General features: G+C 39.2%; 1 protein-coding gene across 1 annotated transcript in view; it reads right to left on the bottom strand.

Moving 5' to 3' along the window:
• The window catches only part of OLFML2B (olfactomedin like 2B), a 35,695-nt gene extending 17,149 nt beyond the window's left edge, over positions 1-18,546 (bottom strand). The window contains exons 1-4 of the mRNA XM_070939210.1: positions 18,400-18,546; positions 15,943-16,206; positions 7,062-7,169; positions 1,593-1,757 (exon numbers count right to left, since the gene is read on the bottom strand). Of these exons, the coding sequence (XP_070795311.1) occupies positions 1,593-1,757; positions 7,062-7,169; positions 15,943-16,206; positions 18,400-18,546 (684 nt within the window). The remainder of the gene's footprint in view (positions 1-1,592; positions 1,758-7,061; positions 7,170-15,942; positions 16,207-18,399) is intronic.
• Positions 18,547-23,089: the final 4,543 nt, after the last annotated feature.

Below are 23,089 nucleotides of genomic sequence, written 5' to 3'. Positions count from 1 at the left end.
CAATGTCATACATGTCCTAAAAATATGAAGGTTTGTTGGTATCCTCTTTTCAATATTAATTTTTTAGGTTTGCCTTTTCTGTATTTTAAATTTTCTATTTGTGTTTCATAGGTCTGGAATCATAAATAAGTCAGAGGGTTTGGGGACTAAGTGGCTCTGGTCTAATTTTCTGATAATCTGACAGCATCTGTGGTCAACATCTTCAAAAGCTAAGTGACCTGCTGGGTATTAGAATTCTGCTGTTTGATCTTTCGTCCAAACTACTGTCTCCTTGGATTATTTCATGGGAATCAGAGAAAGGTTATTCTAGACTGATTCTTTAACTAGGTGATTTTTCAAATTCCCTTTTGTGAAGAAATCTGAAAGGAAACTGATTCTTGATTAGCCTGATTTTGAGACAAACTATAGCTATGTGTTTCTCTGGGTGAGGCTGCTGCAAATTCCCTTTGTTGGTGGTTAATTAAAGATTGTTTGTATTGGTACAGTGTAAACTATAAAGCCACAATCCAGGCTTGGTTGATTGACCATTAGACTCTCTTCCTTCTTGTTAAAGTTGTTAGAATATTTGTGAATCTCAATGGCTTCTCCATGCAACCATATATAAGCATTGTGGTTACTAATACCTGTGTATGGCTTTAAACTGGATTTTATGTCCTTTATGTAGCAGTGCACATCCTGATTTGTTAAGCTGTTCTAATCAGCAATCCTTTCATGTTATTTTAATTGGGTATTATTAATACATTTTGTGGATCCAAGATAAACCTGGCAAAAATTTCAGGGGATAAAATAAACTAATGACGGGAATGGACCGCTACTTTCCTGAGGTGATTGAAATAATTTTTTGGACTTTTTTGTTGGTTTATAATTGGTTATTTAAAAAGTTATGCTTTTCAATAATTTACCAGTTTGATCTTTAACATTCTCAGAGTAAGGAAAAAAGACATTTCCCAGTGGGAGTGGGTTGTCCTTATTCAATGTTATTTTTATTGCCGGAGCACATGGCTTGCCTGATTCCCCTGGAAGAATATCCATTATCCTGTAAGCATTAGCAAGATGGCTCAACTCATCTGATAATCTGCCAGCTCACGGATACGTCTGGCAGAGGCACCAACATTTTTTACTATGCTTGTCTTTTGGCAGAACGGATGGTTAGAATTTTTATGTAGATAGAAATGTGTTTTCATTGTCTTTCGAAATACCGTAAGCCTTACTTTTTCTTGACTGGTCAAAACGTTCAAAAATACAAGTTGGCTATATTGTCCAATCTCCATAGTAAACTGAATATTAGAGGGGATATTATTTAGATGGTCTAGAAATTCATTGTGTTCTTTCGCACTCTAACTCTAAATCTAAATCACAAAGATATCATCCACCTACAGAAACCCAAAGGGTGGGTTCAAAAGCGCAGAATCCAGTTACCCATTGCTTAAGTTTCTCCCTTTTAAAAAATTGCCTGTAATTGGACTAAGTGGGCTCCTCACAGAACTGTAGATTTTAAAACAAGGGCAACAGAATTCTGACTTTATTTGTAAGGGATATTTCTAATGTTCAGAGGGGGTGGAATAGAAATCTGATTGGAGTGTGTGCCTTACCTCTGTGAGTGTGTAAACTGCTGCAGCATCCCTCTGCAATGAACTCTGGCTGTCAGCATGGTTGTTGGAAGAATTAATTGTGCTATCAATATCCACCTCCTGAAAACTTTCTTCTGCATTCTGTCTCTTCTGTTTATTGTCTTTGATGAGGTTTCTAGATGTTTTCTAGAATATGTTTCAAAATGAGAAAGTAAACATCATTTATATCTGGAATACATTCAATACTTTATAATTCGTGTTGGGCAGGGAGGCAATGTAATATCAAAGATCCTCTTGTTTCTGAGTTTTCCTTCTGCCTTCAATGGTTAGTTGCCTTGAATTTCCAGAAACAGGGGAAAGAGCCCAGTTCAGTCAATAGCCAGAAAAAGGAGGCATGTAATCACTTTCCCTTTAGTGTTTTAAAAATACACAAAGGTATTAAATTTAGGGAAGCTGGTGAGTATCACTGAAATGAAGCAGGACCAGTTCAGTTCCATTCAACAACACCTGCTAGTATATTATCTTCCTTCTGCTCAAATTGTAACAGCAGCAATTCAATACAATATACGCTTAGACCTGCCCAGTCTGGCAGTAAATGGCACATAATCATCTATTATTTCCAAGAGGACTCAAGCTCTATTTCTAAAAGGACACCAGATCTATCAACAGTTCATTTAATTCTTGCCATGGGTCAAACAATCCAACCCCAGAATGTGGCATAGCATTCCTGACAACAGAAGCATCCCTGCATGCTGTTGCTTCCTAAATTCAGCATGCAATAACTGCCTAAAATCTTTCAACACATGTTCTCACTATGTCTTGGGGACTAGGAAGCCAAGCTAATTAACTATTGGCGCATCTCCTGCTACAAAGGAAACACAGCACAAACAACTTTGCAGCACTTCCCCTGGAGCTGCAGGGTAGGTGGTAATTTCCTATTGGCAGGATCTCCCACGTTAATTAACTCCTTCTGAGATTTCCCATGGCCCATCTCTAGTGGCCAACTGAAGTTCTTACATTTGGATAGGCTGGGGGGTGATTGTCATTTTTGCCCCCTTCCCTTGGCCAGTTGGCTGGCAACATGGGATGGTGGAATTCAGCCATGGGTTCATTCATTTACCCAACGTTAAAAAAAGTCCTATCAAGTTTGCTACTAAAAGGTGTAAACCCAATGACTATGTGGAATTACCTGAAGGTTCAAACACACCCCATTAAACTGTATATAACTAAATGTCTATCCCTCCTACTACAAACTGCAAAAACTTGATTGTGGCCTTAAAATAATCAAGGACTCTTGTGGCATTTTAACGAACAACAGCAATACTTTATCAAGAAAGACAGTGTGTGTGTTTTCTATTTTGTCACGTGGAGATGGATATTTTATAGTCGATAGGATGAAATGGCTTCTCTGAAAGGCTGCAGTTCCAATTCTAATGGAAGGCAACAGCACAATTACTTTTAGATGTGGGGGAAAAATGTAGATAATCCACATCAGTCATCCTACTGTGAAAAATTAACTCTTAAGAGAACAGTGGGGACGGGGATGGACACCTGAGAAACAAGCGATTCTCTCCTTGAAATCTGGCCTGTTCTTTAAACTCCAAGCTCTTCAGGGGACACTAGTATATATCTTCAACTCCAGCTGCAGTGTAAGACAGGAATACTGGTCTTCCTTATTGTAACAACTAAACTATGAAACAATCTACCTTATGTTGTTGCTGTGATTTTTAAAAAATAAACATATACAAGCCACTTTTCTTTTGAAGAGGAAAACAGTGCCCAAGGAGACTCACCTTAAATTCTGCTCCCAACCCAGACAGGACTCCAAAAACTGTTTTCTTTTGGAAGTCATGCTGTCTCTGGCTCCTTTTAGCCCAAAAAGTGCAATTTGCAGTAAGCACCACTTTTAGGAACAAAAATTTCACTCTTACAATAATACTTAAAACTATGTAAAATTTACATTTAGTTTACTATTAACAGTTTATAGAATCATAGGGCTGGAAGGGTTCTTGGAGGTCTTCTAGACCAACCTCCTGCCCGAGGCAGGACATCTTATTGTATTCTGGACAAATAGCTGTTCAAACCTTTTTGAAGGCTTCCTGTGATGGACCATTCACTATTCTGGGTGTGTTGCTGCAACTCAGCATGTTGTTCCTATGCTAAAGCTCCAGGTTGCAATTCAATTTTATGAGGCTATGAGCTTACAAAAGCTGCCCATCAAGTTGGAACTGAGTTTTACAGAGTCAGACTGTGGGTCTACCTAATTCATCTCCTATTCTTGCCATCATTTTTCCCAGGAGTCTTGCCTGTAGCTAGCAGCAAGAGCAAATATAAATATGACAGTTAAAAAAAATAAAATATTAAAGTTCAAATTAAAAATCAACCATTATCACTGACACGAAAATTGGCAAAATATTTTTAAGCAGTGAAAGGCAGCATAATAGCTCCAAGGCTGGATTTAAGCAGGATTCTGTTCATATAGGACTCACAAGCCATCCAGACAGGGACCAGATAAACATAGTTAGAGAGAGAATATCACAGTCAGCTATTCTTCAGACTTACTCAGCACAGAAATTAGCTAAAAAGCCATAAGTACTTCCCTGGAAGATCATAATAACTAGGCAGGCTCATATGGAAGCCAGCAATTTTCCAGTGGCTTTGGGCTTTAAGGGGCATAGACACTTTGAATTAAACTGAGAAATGGAATGTATGTCAGTGGAGTTATTTTATTAATGGAGTAACATGATCCTCAAAGACATTTCCAGTTAACAATCTGGCTGCTACATTCTGCACCAATTGTAAATTTCCAGATACTTTTCAAAGCAAATTGTGCACAGTGCACATTACAATAACCCAGGTGTATGTTAAGATATGAGTCACTGTGATCAGATCAGACATCTATGGAAAAACACATGCTCCCATCTAAATTGGGCACAGGTATTTCTAACCTGAATACTACAGCATTGCCAATCAGGTGCCCTCTAGATAAATGAACCATTACCTCTGACTGTGAATTGTGAGAATTGGTCCAACATATCTGGTGGATACCAGACTGGGGAAGGCTGGCAAAAAAGTTCAAGGCCAATTTCCACCATAACAGATTGGATTGAGATTCCATTATGCTCACATCTTAATTTATATCCATATATTTTCTGCAGCCAATTGCTGCATAATGTGTCCAAAATTCAATTCAACCAGATGATTCAAATCATCAAAAGATGCCAAATATTAAAAGGCTACCTAGTTCTCATAGTAGGTCCAAATAAAGCTATAATTAAAGACAAAATAAATTAAAAGGCAGGTGTGCGCATAGCCAGCATGGAAAAAAAACCATGCATTTTCTTATGTCCTGCTATCCATCCATGATTGCACCACTGACAAGTAGCAGTCAATCATTTCCCACCCATTTTCATTATGAAAGAAGACATATAGTAAAGCTCACATAACATATACATACCTGGTCACTTTTTTTTGTAAAAGGTAAATCCTCACAAAGAGGAAAAATAAGCCCAAACTGCCCTCTCTAAAATGCAGTCTTGTCATCATCCAACTGCCCTGCAGACCTCTAGTACTTCTTTTTTTTTTTAGATTCTCACTCCAAGATATGAGAAGGTGTAAAATTAGAATTAAATGTCAAATTTGAAATTGTTTCCCGTTATTAAGCCTGTTAGTATGGTTTTTACTTAGTGAAAAAACAGTTGTTTCATATTTATTGAGTTGTCAAATATGCTTTTAATAACCATGCGGTCAGCAAAACTTCACCTGAATTATTTCCAGAGACTCTGATATTTAAAAAACCTAGCAGTTTACAGAGATGTCACCTGTTTAAATTCTCACACTGAAGAACTTTTAAATGGTCAACCTTGACTTGATCACATTCCATATTTTGGCTATGAAATATAGTGACTTTAGCTTTCAGTAGTTTCTATTACTAATAGCTTTGATTCTCAACATGTTAACCTACATAATTCTCCAACTCAGCATAAATTTACATACAGCATATCATTTTTTTCAGTCCACAATATAGATAATAAGTCAGAGGAAGTTTTTTCTGGAATGGGGCTGTAAACTTGTTTGATTTCTGCATATCAGCCATAAAGAGAGGGTTAAGATCAGTGGTGAAATCCAAATTTTTATACTACCGGTTCTGTGGGCATGGTTTGGTGGGTGTGATGTGGCTTGGTAGGTGTGGCTTGGTGGGCACGGCAGGGAAAGGATACTGCAAAATCTCCATTCCCACCCCACTCTGGGGCAAGCCAGAGGTGGTATTTGCCGGTTCTCCAAACTGCTCAAAATTTCCGCTACCCTAATTTCCTAATTTCCCTAATAGCGCTAATATTTCCTAATAGCACTAATTTCCGCTATGGATTGGTGGAGTTACCTGCAGATTCAGTCTAAATATCAAAAGGATAGAGATGGAAAAGGTATTAATGGCGACCCACAAGAGCTAGACAAAATCTTGATGGGCCAAGAAAAAGGCATGATTTCAAAAACTTATAAACTGCTCATGAAAATAGAGATAGCTGAGGAAATAGTTAAAGATACCATGATCGCCTGGGGGAAAAATTTTGGGTATCCAATACACTTAGATAAATGGCAAGAAATTTGGTGGGATAATATGAAATTAGTAGTATCCACGGCCTATAAAGAAAATATTTATAAGATGATATACAGGTGGCACCTGCCTCCCGATAGACTAGCTAAAATGTTTTCTGGGCAGTCGGCGGATTGTTGGAAATGCGGATGGGAACATGGCACCTATTACCATCAGTGGTAGACGTGTCCGAAAGCAGCGATATTTTGGGGGAAAATAAAAAAATGGCTTAATGAGATCTTAATGTTAAAAATTGATTGGCGACCAGAGACATGCCTGTTCGGTTCTAAGCCGGAAAATATAAAAAGGGATTTATGGTATTTGGCACTACATATCATTACAGCGGCGAGACTGACGTATGCTCAACTCTGGAAAAATCAAAATATCCCAACAGAGGAGGCTATTATAAAAACTTTTTTAGAATGTGCGGAAGCAGATACGCTAACTAAAAAATTAAAGGATAGAGAGCAAACACAAGTAGGTTTAGCTTGGGAAAAATTTTATAAATGGTTAGAAAAGAGGAAACTATAACCCACATTAGATGAGGAATGGTATTTAATGAGAAACTTATATTATGTAGGATAAGTGAGGTCGGATAGACCTAATTGATGTATTAAGGTTTATAAGCTGTGCTGTCTTCTCCGGAATATAATATAGAGTTACAGTACCGAATATTTGTTTATTAAGGTACTATATGGAAGTATGGTTGTTTATTGTTGTATTGTTCTTTGTGTGTAATTTTATGTTGTGTTGTCTTTTCTTTTTAACCAAAATGTAAATAAAGATTATTTAAAAAAAAAAAAAAAATCCGCTACCTGTTCTCCAGAACCTGTCAGAACCTGCTGGATTTCACCCCTGGTTAAGATAATCCCCAAAGGAGATGGAATTCTTCTTACCTCTTCCAGTTTTTCCACACGACCCAGAAGTTTCGTTGTAACAGAATGCAGTTTTAGCAAGTCTAAACCATAGAAAGCATTTTCTAGCATCTCAATGACAGCTGCAAGCTGTAAAACAGATAGTAATGCTGTGATGATGTAACAGTTATAAACTTTAGATTTGCTTTCCATTAATTAGCATACTTTGCATATAGTTTTGATGAAAGCAGTAAATGTAATAGCTTAAGTATGACAGTCACTGGACAAGTAATCATAACTTAATCTAACCCACTGCAGCGGATCTGAGGATCTAAGCAACTGGTATACTAAACACCAGTAAAGAAACAATATTATTTATTTCAATGTCTTTAAGAGTAATATGATCCATAACATAGAAATCACATTTCTTGCTTTTCACATAGAATATTTCTATCCATTATCTACCACAGCACCACTCTGCTGTTACTGCTTCACTGCTACAGTCAGTCATGGTCATATGATCATCCTTTCCAAAGCTCCCTGCCAATTTTCCATAAGCAAAGTCTTTGCTTGTGGAAGATGACAGGGAGCATTGGCAATGGGGAAGGGTCGCAAATTGCTTAGGTAAGTGTTCTCCACCCATGCAACTTCCTCAGCCTTTCTTCACTTGCACTGTGCCTGCTACTCATGCTTCCCAGCGCACCCTGTCTGATCTGTGCCGCACCTCTCGCATACTCCTTTCCTGACCATATTGCAACCCCGAATGCCTTCCCTAACCCACATGGCACCTTTTGCACATCCCCACACACCCTTCTTGACCCACATTGCAACCCCATGTACCTTCCCTGACCTGTGTGGGACCCTTCAAACATCTCCACATGCCCTCCCTAACCTGCACAGCATCTCTTGCACATTCCCGCATAAACTTTCCAACCTGCATTGCGCCTCTGCAAACCCTTCCCAAACCACACGGCACCTCTGCACACATGGTTTTATACGCTTATAAAAATAGAGAGGAGTACGTTTCTGTGATTTTGTTTTTTTTTAATAAATACTTGATCTACTTGATCACCCTATGTGAGAGAGAGAGACAGATCAAGAAACTGACTCCATAGGAAGACTAGAACTATAAATTATTGATATATATAGAATCTTGCAAATCTGAAAAGTAAAGTATTTTATCCTTCCTCCCATTTATAACCTTCTGAGTCAAAGAGGAGCCAGTCTGAGCTCCTTCCTAGTATTAACTCCTCTGCCAGGGTTCAACAAATGATTCTGCCCTTGTTGTTTCTATGATGGTTTCTGAATAACCCCTTCAGGGCCATTTCCATGGCTCTCTCCTTCCATCTCACATTTCTGATCTGCATAATGTATGTACATAATTCATACATTAATTTTTGAGACTTATAATTGATTGTTCTCTTTTCAATGCAGATATGATCCAGTTATGACAATTTAAATTTTCAAAATCAGAAAATATTGCACAGTAACTTTTCTTGCGTTCCAACAATATTTGGAGTACAATAAGAGGCTCTTTTATGCACATGTACTTTACACAACAGCTGGAAAACATTATATTAAAAGAAGAATAAGCTCTTCTTTGCCACCTCCACCAATTTCTTCTTTAAGCTAGACAAATTAATAATAATAAAGATATTAAATGACACTGAGAAGCATTGATGATAAATTGCTTTGAACTGGGTTTGGCAGAAACACATCCTGAATGGCCTAGTTCTGAGAGTCCTCAGCTTGAGTTCTAGCGCCAAGGATGTTTGCATAACCCTCTTTAAGGAGTCTTTTGAATTGGCCCATTGAAAATTAAAGGAGGCAATTTGAAAATTACAGCTGAACAAAAAAAATGTTGCTAGCTTTAAATGTTGTGGCCTATGTAATATTGCACCTGAAACAGCTGCTTTGGTTGCCTTTTTTTTTCTAGCCATGATTGAATGTACCAGATTCAAACCTCTATAAACAACTTGGGAATTTGAAGGGAGATACCTGCCCAAACTGGTAGAATAGAGAAACCCTTGTCATCATTCCACCATCAGAAGAAGCATATGTGTGAATTACGCTGTGTGAAGAAATTACAGACCCATCACCTTATTCTTAACAATACACAAACCTCACCTTTCAATGACCTAGACTGCTCACTACTGGAAAGGCAGGAAGCAGTGGGACAAGTACAGTCGATAAAGGGATAATGGCAGGAAGAAGTGAAGTGGTATTTTTAAGGAGCACAAAGTAGTTCAGGAAAAGCTCATAGCAATATGGCAGAGTACCTGCTCCACATGCACACAGAGGCTTCAGATTCAGTCATTGCTGAATCTTGACCAGGAAAGGCCTCTCCCTGGGACTTGAGCAGTGGATAAAATTGGTAGGATCAGCAAAAGGTAGGTGAAAAAACAGAAACGCAGAGCTTATGAGAAGGAAAGGTTGGAAGGCAGATTTTAAAAAAAAATCTGAAAGAAAAGTCACTGTGAACCTTTTTGGTCTATCTCCTAATTCTGAATTCAAAACACATGTTCTGTGCACAGAATGATAATAATACTACTTCCACACACACAAACCACCAGTTTTCATGCTTTATTATATTACCAGGGGAAGACAAATCACTATTATCAGTGGAAGATTCAAATCAAGAACAACCTTATTCATAGTTCAGGATAATCACGATGCCATATGTGGTACCATAAAACCAAAGCATCTCCATTGTCACCCTGAAATGTTTTTGGACAAAGTGGAAATTTAATTATATAATTTCAAATAATACATGCTGATTTCACAAGTCACTGCAGGATGTAACAAGCCGCTATCCCAGCACAGATTCTCCAGCATGCTGTCCTTCTGGTGTGTATAGAACAGTTGTGACCCTCTCAATTATCCATAACATGACAGTGTAATAGTCTTACATTATAAATGTATTCCTTTGAACACTTGCAAAAGAAACAATACTGCTGCTGCAGCTTTTTACTTAGTCTGTACAGTCTAAAATCAAACTGCATAATATATTGACAGACAGGAAAACTACCATGCTTTAAAATCGCCTGGTCTACTATGACAACAACAGCTTAGTGCAATCAAATTGCTTGAACAAAATGCCTTTTGTTTCACATAGTTCTAAGGATTAGGAGGAGAACTGGTCAGCAAAGCTAGACTAGCATTTGAAGCAACAGGTACACTTATTCATTTTAAATTCCCAGAACAAATAGGAAGAAACTGGTACTCTTCAACACTCCAAACTCCGATGTTCTTAAACTCCATTTCTTTTCTTGGTTGTCAATGCAACCTACTAACCAGTTAAAAAAAAAAAGGGGGGGGGCTCAATGGTTGTATTCCAGTTCTAAACGTGTTATGTAAGGAGCCAGTATTTTTGACAGATGCTTTTCATTTAAATCAAACAATCTTCCAAGTAATGTATTTAAAACTAACTGGACTTCTACAAACACAGGAAAGAAAGAATGTGTTGCTGAATGAGGCTGATTATAATGCATCTAACAGCATGTGTCCATAACTGGCTTTCTAAAGAAGAGATTTCCAAATTCTGTTCCAGGTTCCCAAAAGCCAAAATACTGCACTGGCAACCTAAAAGGCAGCTACTATTGCCAATCTTCCTTTGAATGGATCTAAACCTTCCAGAGTTTGCTTTCTTTTCATACAAGTAATCATGAGGTCCATCTTTTGGTCAATGCCTCTAAGTGTCCTATAGTATAGTGTGATTCCCGTTTTCTTTTGAGAAGTCTTTTCTCTGTGGACAGTAGTCTGTTTTGCCGTTAACTGTATAGACTCTGAAGCCAGGATAGGGTAGGACCACCAGTTTTGAAATTAGAAACTGCCTTAGAAATAAAGTTTCTATAGCAGGTAAGCAAGGGTTTCTTAGCACATGAATTGAAACACAGTTAACTTCTCTCAAGATCAGAAGTCCAAAGATTACCCACCACCATAAGCACAGATGGAGAAAGAAAAACGCAAGTCTGCCATTGCCTCTTCTATCTGGTGTGGAGGACTTTTTTTTTTTAATTTGATTTATATGCCACCCTTCTCCGGAGACTCAGGGCGGCTTACAATGCATTAAGCAATAGCCTTCATACTTTTGTATATTTATACAAAGTCAGCTTATTGCCTCCACAAACTGGGTCCTCATTTTACCTACCTTAGAAAGGATGGAACGCTGAGTCAACCTTGACTTGCCTGGATTCTTTGCAGTGGTGACCCATTAAGAAGGTTCTAAGATGCAAAGTATGATTCTGTTTCTTTTGCTACCAAGAGACATTCATTCCATTGGAAAATGGGGAGAAGAACATCTAGGATCAATGGGAGACTTATTCTCAAACCTGGGATCCAGCAAGTACTGGCCTCAGTCCATATAATACACAGGGGACAGCTTAGCATTGCTTTAATCAAGAGAAAACCATCCTTCCAAATGTTTATATTTTTAGTTCTAAAGAGGCTATTTCCGAGGAATATACAATTGACAAATGAGGAAAAAAGTTTAAAAATAGGTGGAGTAAGTATGAAATAAATTATTTTTGCATTAACAGATCATTGCTATAGGGAAAGGCATAACAGTACAGTTATGCCTTAAAGAAACTACAAATAATTAGAGTCACCCAAAGTTTGGGGAATTTATATCATTTGCCAACAGAATGGTAAAATAGGGAAAGGATGTTGCAGTAGGTTTTCATAATGTTCTTCTAGTGACTCTTTCAGAAATGGAATATTGTCCCATGTCACCTGGCTACTCTGTTGAAACAGATGTTAGCTGGTCAAATTGTTAAATGGATTACAGTTTATTTGAGGCTGCTCACATTTGGAAGAGCTGATGGCTCAGTTTTCATCATGCCCTTCAAGGACAACGTTGCTTGAGAAACTGTAACAATGATCTCCAGTTACGTTTTGGACAGCTAAACACTTGTAAGCAGAAAATAAAACAATACAACATTGCCAGAACAAGTACGTGAAGCTGGTTGCTGCCTGCATTTTTGGCTCAGCCTTGTAGAACAGGCTTTCTTTTCCCTAACAGGATAATCCAAGTAAATTTAAGCAGTCACCTGGAGGATCCGGTCCCAAGGTGACAACAACTGGACTGCAAACCAAATAAAGCAGAACACTAAACGAACCCTCCGTTTTCAGAATCTGTACCAGATGTGGAAAATAACAGCTCAAGGGACTGCCACTGCTTTTATGCTGTGCTTTAGATATCTCTAAATGGGGCTGTTGCCTCCTAATGCCAATAGCAATTCAATAGGTTCCACTGATGTGATCCAGTAACACAATTCTTGGACTTGTAATATTTCCAAGTTTATAGCTGTTGGGAAAAACATGCTAATATAAATGTGATTTTGTACATCAAGATTAGAAAGAAGAATGTTGGGATGTTGCTTGGCCAATTCTTTTTTAAAATCAGATTTTATTTCCAGCTGAGAAAGGCAGGGTATATTAAAAATGCATTCTGATTTTTTTTCCCAGAAAGATTATTTTCTTCCCTTACCCCTTGTCGTTCATCACAGACCTGCTGCATCAATCACACACTGCCACGTACATGATCTCCTTCAGTGGATAATTTCCCACAAGAAGTGCAAAATATAAAAGTGATATAAATTTGTGATGAGGAAATCAAGTATAATGTAAACTGAGCTTAACCCATGGTGAAACCTTTTGCAGCCAAGAAGTATAAAATGTTTAGACAGAGAGAAGCATATTCACCAGAACTGATCAGTACATAATTCATATTCATTAATAATATATCTTGGATAATTCAAAGCCCAATATTTATATATACATATATTTAAATAATAATTTAGCTCAGATATAAGAACGCTCCACACTTGATTATGGAAAGAGGACATAAAATCTTGACTTATCTTTGGATGGCACTTCAATTTAAGATCTTATGAGAGCCAATGTACTGGAATGGTTGCAATGTTGAACTGCAAACAGAGATCCAGTGTAAATTCTACTGAGAGATCCAGTTTAAATTCTACTTTTTGGGTGCAAATAAATTAGGGAAAGATAACTACATATATCATCCTGATTTTCTTTAGAAAAAATCAGGATAATTGTCATAAACACTGGGATTCATATCTCAGTTTAATATACCATCCTTTTTGATCTGCCATGTCCAGGGTATTTTGGACTACAGGTATTCTCATTCAGCACATTCTCAGGCCATGTTGGCCAGGAATTCTGCTCCCCAGCATGAATTCAGATTGAGAAAGGGGGTAATATGTTATAGCAGTTTTTAGAATAAAGCCCCTTACTTACTTACTTGTTTGCAGTGTGCCCCTCTCTCTTGTCCTTTCCTCAAAAATAAGTTTGTGCAGTTTGAAAATAATTCTCTTTTGTTTACCTTTGGAGGGCCATGTCTTAAAATGGCAGTACTTATTCAATTGTGATATTGAAGCTGCCATGATCACTCTGACAGATGATTTTTGCAAGCAGAAATTACAGGGAGTAACACTCTGCTAATTCTGCTGGATTTCTCAGCCACTTTTACTGCTATTGTCCATGGTATCCTTCTGGACCATCTGCTCTTGGCTGTGGATTGGAGGCACTGTGCTCAAGTTTTTCTTCCTGTTGGATGGCTAATTCCAGAAAGAAGTGCTAACTAGACTGATTTTTGAGCTAGAGGGCTTTTCAGGATTTTGATTTTTTCATTTATTTTTTTCTTTCTGATAATATGAAATGTGATCAATAAGCTGATGATACCCAGCTCCATTTCTCATTTTCAACTGATTCAGTCAAGGGTTGGCATTGGAAGGGATAATATTAATGTTTATGACCAGTAATGAGGATTAAGAAATGAAGCTCAATCCAATTAGCAGATTCTGAGAGTTAGTTTTGATCTATCTGCCCCCTTTTATTTTTGGATAGATTTGAATCTTGACCCTCAAACTAATGTTTCACCAAGGCATAAAATAATTACATCCAGTTTAAAATAGTAGCCATTATCTTTAAAGCTTGAGAATTGGATGCTAAAGAACATCTTCTGATGTCCTGATACTTTAAAGTTTGGATCTCAAAAAAATGTTTGAAATTCTGGGATTCCCCCCTTTTAATGCTAATTTGAACTTTTAGTTTTAGGTCATTTACAGGAACCAGCCTGAAGACTTGAAAGAGGGAGTACAAACTCCACATTCCCATCTGTGTTTGCATTTATATTCCATTTTATACCTCCCAATTTGCACTAGACTTATTGAACTGCTTAAGCCAAGGACACTGATTTAGCCAGAGATTTCTGAATCTGCAGCCTTAGGTCTAATGTCAAAAACCCTCTGCAAGCCATAATTCAAGCCATCACTGGCAAGAATGGCCTGAGAAGCAAGGGAGAAAAACAAGCAACAATGGTAGAAAAGGAGCAGATGGGGAAATATCTATTCTGGCAACCAGTCAATGGACAGTTTCCAGGGAATAATACTTTCCCTCCCTCTTCTCTAGATCAATGTTAAATCTATCCCTGCAGTCTACCACATTTCCACTTAAACTGAGTGCTAAACACCCAATAATGCACATTTTTGTAACAAATAAGATTGTTCCATAATGGAATCTTTTCCTTGCCTATTCAACAATGGTAAAACATTCATGACTGGAGTGTCTTTCTGTGCCATTATGTAGCATATATCTGTTAGGTCTCCATCCTAGTGCATGTGGGAGAATTCAGAGCTACATATTTATTAAGACTGTTGCTCTTCCTGTTCCCAGCAGACAGAGAAGGCCAAGAATCTGTTCACTTCCTGCTCGATGCAATCTTCATAGCAGTAAACTTTGGAGTGTGTTTAAAGAGCCTCATACAGAAGTATTTGCTAAGCCCACTTGCAACGTTTGGTCCCTTGACGCTAAGGGATGAGCTGGCTGCGATTATGAAGCTGCAGTCCAACAGCTGAAAGAACAGGTTGGAGAAAGCTGTTCTAGGAGCAAATGAATTTCTCACCTGCTGGACAACCAAGCCAAGATGAAATACTGCAGCTGCCATTTTAGTTAACCTGATCTTACTGTTTCAGTTCACGGTTTATAAAATTAACTTGACATTATGATGGTGTGCATCTCATATTATATTTAACAGATTATGTTGTTGTTTTAATGGCTAGTGATAGCTACATTATAAGCATAAATGGACTTAAGTGCCATTGGCTTCTTCCTTCCAGGTATTCCCTGTCCTGCTAAGATTGCATGAATAGACATACTGGGGCTCCCACACCTCATTGAGCATATTATGTGGTCTGTTTGGTCTTGACATGTGCTCTCTGAACTGAATCACCCTTGGTTTTTATAACATGGCAATTTACATTTCTAAACCATGGCTTAACATACAAACCAGATCACAACTTAGTATTTGGACTGTGAACAGGGGAAGCATCCCCCGTTTGCAACTTCATTTAGTGACTATCTAAAATTACAACAGCACTGAAAAAATGACTGAAAAAAATGATTTATGATGTTTATAACGTGTACAATGTTGCAGCATCCCCATGATCACGTGATCAAAATTCAGACACTTGGCAACTGACTAGTATGTGATCATTGCAGTGTCCCAGGATCATGTGATTATTTTTGCAGCCTTCTGACAAGCAAAGTCAATGGGGAAGCCAGATTATTAACCTAATAACTGTAGTGATTCACAACTGTGGCAAGAAAGGTGGTAAAATGGGGCAATTCACTTAACCATATCACTTAAAAGAAATGTTGGGCTCAACTGTAGTCATAAATTGAGGATAACTGTCCCCTGGTATCTCAGCCTTGTACATCTGCAAGTACTGCAAAGAAACACCAAATCTCCAGATGAAACTCCTGTTAAAACCTGCCTTAATTTTCCCATTACTTGGGAGAGGAAAATCTTCATGACTGCCCTTTGGGTAGAAAGGTGTGGCATCAACTGAAATAATAAAAATACATTTTAACTAAGTAAAAATTCAGGAAAGGCAAATACCTTGAAGTCCTTGTTGTCTGCTTCCTGCAATTTCTTCAGCCTGAAGTCCCCTTCGCAGGGATTGAGAGCAGAAGGTGGAGCCACACAGGAGCACTTGCATTCTGGTCCAGAAGTAATTGTTTCCACCATGTAAAAATCCTCAGCTTTGAAAGAGCCTTCGTTGATCCTCTGACATGCTCCTCTGCCCAACGGTCTCACCACGCACTTGCACTGGCAGTTTGAGCCTTGGGACACTGCCTTCACCTTGTCATAGTCACCTAGCAACTAATCAAGGAAAGGAGGGGAAGGGGAGGGAAAGGAAGCCAGTCAATTTGTCCTGGAATTCTCAGTGGGTTTGCTTTGGCCGAATGTTTGGGAGAAACTCTGACATTCTGAAACCTTGAAGAAATGGCTGTCTGGCTTAAAATGTTGCTGACGCTTCATGTTCGTTGCTCCTTGGTTATCTGAGAAAGTAATTTTCTTCTACCACCTAAAAGAATCCAAAAGCCAAACCCCAAACTAGTCAACTTGAACCCAAACAACTTTGGTTTCTCTTGGGTTTGGGGAAATTAAAAGGCTGCTGTGCTCAACACAGACATTCTCCAGAATGATCTCATTTAAATATAATGGGAACAATCTGTTGGGAAATTCTCCTATACACATTTCATTGAAGTGAACAGAGGAGCTCCACATGAGATCTTTGCATCTCTCCTTTATTTTCATGCATCCTGTACATAAAATCATGCTGGGAAGACAGGCTACCCCAACTTAGGTATATTTAAAAAGAGTTTCCCTCAGAAAAAAGTTGAAGATATGATTTTTAAAAAGCCAAAGCTATCAGGATACATGTGATAGGAAGTTTCCAATGTGTAATGCTAGTCCTACATAAATAGGACATTTTTCTGGTTGGATTCAAGAACAAGACAAAAGTTGTGAAGCAGACTGGCACATCCTGCCTAGCCAACACAAGGTTTCAACAAACATTAAATGCAATTCAAAGAATTTCCTTTAAGGGAATATGCCTGGATCAGATACAACTTTGGATAATAAAAGTAGTCAAACGTATGTTTTTCTGATTGCACAGAATTCATGCAGATATTTTTCAAGGGATATTGGCCTCCACCATCCAGACAGATATTGTGCCAAGGCCGTTTTAAGACTTTTTGCTCAGCATCAAACCTAACACAATTTCAATTTATATTGCACAATTACTTCAATATAAATGCATGCAACTAATTTTGCTCATGACAAGGAGGAGGCCCAGCCACCACAGACTGTACAAATGTTGCCATTTGCAGCACTTTTCTCTTTTAGCTGGCTTTAGCTACAAAGGAAAACCAAGAGGAGCAGAGTGAAAGCTGCTGCAGGCTCTAAGCACCAGAGGAATTGACAGATAGCATTGCTCTCACAGCACTATTCTATATGGATATATTCAGCTCTGTTCAATTAGTTGACTAGGAAATAAGTAATATGTTGGGGGAAGGGACTTGTTGCTTTTAGAAAGGAGCAGCAAAGCAATAATCCCAAACCTGGTCTACTAAATGGAGAGACCAGAGATCTACTTCAGAAAGACTTTTATCCGAGATACTTGGAGTAGTCAAATTCATAAGTGTGCTACCTCTGTGTATTTCATAGTTCACAAAGAACACACAGAGAGAGATTTTAGCAGATGCACCTTTTCCATTTGTTTGCTTCTCCATGCACTAAAACTACAGCTGCTTGTCCTTTTTCTGCACTGATCACCACCCCTGGGTCTAACAGGTACCAGGTGAGGACAAAGCAAATTCTGTACAGGTGGAGTATAACACTATAATGCAAAGCTTGCTGATTCTACACAATGGAAACCCTTGTACTTGTTACTGAGTGCAAGGACCCAGCTTTCCTGAAATGAACTTAAGAAGGGTTGATTTAATACAATATATTCAAGACATAAACCCAGCCAACAATTTTAGGCATAGCCTTTGGGTGTAAACTTTTAGCAAGTCCTACTAAGTTCAAATATTCTTTTAAGTGACAAAGCTGTCTTTATTTGGAAACCTACCTGTAGATTCCTTGCTCTGTTCTTCACTGCTTCTAAAATCATCCCATAAAATCAAACTTATGTTGAAGACTTAACTGGGTTCCCTAACTGTGCCACACTCTGTGCTGTGTCAAATTGCCCTCTACAGCATAAACCTCCTCCTCCATGCAATCCAAGTTTATTGGTAAGACCATTCCAGGATAGATTTCCCTCCCGCAGTTGCAAATGTACACAGCTTTAATTAGTTGTGAAGGACTTTTTGCACATGTTCAGAGGCATTTCTAGTGGTGGGTTTGGGTTTTTGTTTTTTTGGTGCCATGAGAGAAGCCAGGGTGAGGGATGAATCTGTGCACTTCAAGAGCACCTTTGGGACTCCTGCAGTCCACTCCCCATCGTTCCTGATGCGCCGCTGGGAAATCACCTCGAGGGTCCGACTCCCCCTTCCAAGCAAGCCTTACCTGCGAGAGAATGTTCTCCTGGTTCTCCGCTTCGTCCTCCAGCGGGGCGCCGGTCGGAGGCGAGCTCAGGCTGGCGTTGGCGGTGCCCCACCACGCCGCCAGCAGCGCCGCGGCGCAGCAGCAGAGCAGCATCCCGGGCCGCGCCATGGACGGCTAGCGGTCGCCGCTGGGGGGAGAGCCGGGCATGGGGCGGGCGCGGCGGCGGCGCACGAGCGGTCTAAGCTTCTCCTCTGCCCGGTTGGAAAGCAAACTGGACGGGGCGCGCCGGGGGAAGCTAGGAGGGGGAAGGTGGGCTGAATCGTGCGGCGTTGCTACCCGGCTGAGGCAAAGCGAGGCGGGCCAGAAGGAGGAGTCTCCCTCTTGCCCCCGCTTCTCCTTCTCTGCGGCTATTGTGTCCTCCCGTCTGTCCGCCGGAGGAGCTGCTGTGGGGGGAAAAGAGGGCGAAAACAGCAGGCTCCTGGTCCCCGGGGGGTGCACTCCCCGAGCCCCAACCCAAAGGCGCGTCTCAAAAGAGTTGAAATCTGCGGTGAAACCACGAAGAATCGGATGTTTGGGTCGCAAGCTGAGGACAGGTTGAAGAGGCTAGAAAGTTACAATGCTCTACATCCATATGCAGGGAATATGTGGATTTGTGCATGGACAATCCTCTAGGGACACTATAGAGCCAAAAGTAAGGCTTCCAGATGTACGTAGAATTGGCGCCTTTCTGGTCAGTTTCAATGGCATCATCAACTGAATCATCATTGGATCCTAGTGGAGAAGCTGGCCACTCATCTTCACAAAAATTCTCTGGTTGAAACTTTTTTTCATGACTGGCTAAAAATAACGGAAATCACCATCTGCTTTCATATGCCTGGTTTAGTACCTGGGAGGTGGAAACTGTGTTGTGTTTTGTGGAACAACCTTGGAGGCAACAATGGTTTGGATAAGGCCAATTAACTGCAGTTGATTCTCCTATCCAGAGGAAGTGCTGGGAATAAGGACCTCTCTGGAAACTGGGTAAATGCCTTGTTCTGGATAGGTTGCACCCCAATGTAATTTGGGGATCTTCCTTGATTCAGAATTTTCATTCAAGAGAGAGAGGTGGTTTCAAGGATGAGAAAAGCCACACAACCAGTTGACCGGCCCTGATTATTCCTGGAGGTTTAGCTTGTATTGCACATACCTCAATAACCTACTCAATTCATGACATGAAGACTGGAATTCCCTTCTTGGAGAATTACACTTTTTTTCTGTTTTTAATATCTAATCTGGCACTTTGATTTGAGAAGATGAATCTTATCAAACACACACACACACATTTTTTTTTGATACCTTAAAGTCAGTACATATTGACTCCTGGCAATTGCTTGGACAAGGTTTTTCCAGAAGTGATTTTCCTTTGTCATAGGGGTGTCCCAAAGTTATCCAGCTGGCTTCATGTATAAGGAGGGACTTGAATTTACCGTCTTCCATTTTCTAGTGTTGGAAGAAATGTCCATCTGGGTTCAGTTCCAAGTGGGAAGAAAGACACGGGAAATATGGAGACTGCTTGGAAGGATGGTTTAATGGTGAACCAGGACCACATGGGTTTGAAGTCCTGGATAGCTAACAACATGAAGAGAGAGAGAGATTTATACCCTCTCTTGGGCTTTGAGCATTTGAACTTATCCTATTGGTTGCAGTCAGACTCCCATGGGGCTATGCAGTTGTACCTGTGTATTCAGGCTTGGTTGAATCTTGCTGGGTGATGTGCAATAAAGGGCAATTTCCTATTGTGGCTGAATGGCTTTGCCCTGAAGGATAATCCCATCATCCTGAAACTGAGGTCTTTTGATTTGTAGATAGACTGGCACCAAAATATCTGCTGGCGGCAGGGAGGTGGAATCTTCTATTTCTGTTTCTTTTAAGATTTTTTATTTCTCTTTTAGGGGAAATAGTCTGCATTTTTAATATTTCCTAGAATATTTCATTCTTCTAGAAGAGGGGTGGGGCGCTAACTTTCTACACTAGCCTGGTATTTTAATCACTGCACCAAACTGGTTCATGATCCACCCATTCAGTCAGGAGAAATTTTAAATGATAGAATGTTTTGTACCCAGATTGTCAATCCCTATCTTAGCTCTATTGCATTTGTTCTAACTCACATGTGAATGATGGTGATCTGATTAGACATTCCTTGGCTGGGTGAAGGAAAGTGTCTGGTTGGCTGCTCCAGCTTTGGAATCTTTGCTAAATGTCACCAGTTGGCAGGAAAATATGCAATTATCATGGCAGTAATCTTGGAATGGGGCAGGATCTGATTGTGAACATTTGCACTCTTTCTCTTGATAAATAAAAACTAAGCACTGGGAAGTGAATGGGATCATGAAGATTCACACACAGACATAATATTGTGCTTAAACACATGAGACCATGATAAAGTAAAAGGAGAAAACAGGTCTAGTACTCTTGTGCACCTTCACAATTGGGCAAATCCACTTTATCTCTTCTTGAGAGAAATCCATGTCTCTTTGTACTTATACACCACTGGGTCTGGAATATATTTTACATACCAGGCTGAGTCCTATTGTGTTGCAGATGATGGTCCATTGACAAAGATGGGAGGGAATTGAGTTTCTGCCTCTGGCCCATTGACAAAGGAAGGGGTGGGGGCAAGAAGGTGGGAGCTGCTTTCCTCTTTAAAACATGCTTCTCCATTTCTCATCCAGGGAAACATAATATTCTGCCTTTTTAATATTTCCTAAAATATTTCATTCTTCTAGGAAAGGGGTGGGTGCTAACTTCCTACATAATGAAAGGGGAAGGGACAGGCATCAGAGTTTACAAACCTTATATTGGTGTTGGATGCTATTGGCCACGGGTGTCAAAGCATTCAGAAGCTTCAACTGGTGCAAAATGTGGTAGTGCAGACATGCTCCTAGAACAACACACTTTACATCTCTCTGCCACCAGCTGCTTCAGTTACCTGTTGCCTTCCGGGTTCAATTTAAGATGCTGGTTTTGATGTTTAAATTTCTTCATGGCATGGGATCAAGTTTTTTGAAGGACTACCTCTTCCCAGTTACATCTACTCATCCTGTCAGAACTGGCAGGAGGTGCATGTTATGGGTCCCATCTGCTAAAGAACTTAATCGGGTGGGGCTCAGGAGGCGAGCCTTTTCTGCATGGCACCTACCCTTTGGAACATGGTTCCCCCAAGATGAGATTAAACCTGATCCCACTGGCACTTATGAAATCCCTGAATTGTGGGGTTTTTTTTTGCAGGCTTGGGCATCCCAGGGAAATGGGGAGCCTGTAAGATGATTATTTTGTATGTTGGATGTCAATCTGTTTCCTTTTATTTCTATTCTATATTTATTTGTGATTGTGTTTAATAGTTTTTAATGATTGTTTTAGACTATGTTTTAACTGACTTTTATTGTAAGTTGCCCAGAGTTACATTTGTGAGATGGGCAGCTTTATAAATCTGGTGAACAAACAAAGAAATAAGGATGTGGGCATATCCAATTTGCAAAAACACTATGATTTTAATTGGTTAAAATATCTGAATTTAGGCAAAATTCAAACAGAACTGACATTTCCTAGGACATTATCATGACATAGTTCTCTATTTCTGCCAAATATATAAACAGCAAAGAATAGGATGAAGCATAGGCTGTAGAAATACGGGGAAACAGGAAAAAAAGTCAGCACAGTATTACTTATTTCACTTTCTAGCAGTAGGCCATTCCTTCTTTTACAGCCAAGACAAACTAATAAAGACAGTCTCTGGGTTAAGAATGAATTCCATCTGTCTTTAACTTTATTAACTTTGTATATAAGTTGGAAGTTATATTTAGGAATGAGCTACCTATTACTAAAAATGGCACATAGCATTCTCCTTAACTTCAGCTGACAAAGCGCTGAAGCCACCCAATGTTTTTGTGAACCATTGAAAACCACTGTAAACAGGTTTTATATGAAAAACGCATAGCTTCCGAGGTTCACAAAACATCACATGGCTAACAGTCCATTGGCTCAAGGAAGAAAAACGGCATCTGCCATTATTAGTAATAGGCAGGCTATCTGTAAGTATGAGTTGTACATAAATCAGACCTCCTTAACTGCTTGTATCCAAGGCATAAGCGGAATGAACTGTTTTGGCATTAGATTTCTGTGCCAATTAAAAACAAATATCCAGAAGGCAGATTGGAAACAGGAAAAAAGGAAACATTAAGAGGCTACATGCAAATATACCCAGCTAAAATTATGCATCAAATAATATGATGAAAATATTAGACATTAAAGTTTTTGGAGAAATACTAGAAAACATTACCACCTCCCCACAAGGCATCAATAATCTATTTCAAATATTTGTCAACTGCTTAAAAAAATCTGTGAATTCCTTAGATTAAAAATTACATGGGAAAAAGATTTAAATGCAAAAATTAAAAGAGACAAAAATTACTATATTGTTGATTGTCAATTCAAATCTTTATTGTCAGTGCACAACATATGTACAATGAAATTGATTGTGTTGATAAAAATGTTGTAATATGGAAGCAGAAGGACAAAGTATCTTTATCTTAATGGGGAAAAATCAACATTTTGCATATTAAACAATCATCATTACCAGAATAGTTTACATATGTTGGAAAAGCATGTAAAATAAACAGCTTTGCAAGTTGACAAATAGCAAATTAACAATTTCTGGGGTAATTCTCATACC

The sequence above is a fragment of the Pituophis catenifer genome, unplaced genomic scaffold (assembly GCF_029215685.1).
Source record: "Pituophis catenifer annectens isolate HBS135680 unplaced genomic scaffold, rPitCat1.0.hap2 SCAF_3, whole genome shotgun sequence".
Lineage (NCBI taxonomy): Eukaryota > Metazoa > Chordata > Lepidosauria > Squamata > Colubridae > Pituophis > Pituophis catenifer.
This window is presented reverse-complemented; position numbering and strand designations above follow the sequence as displayed.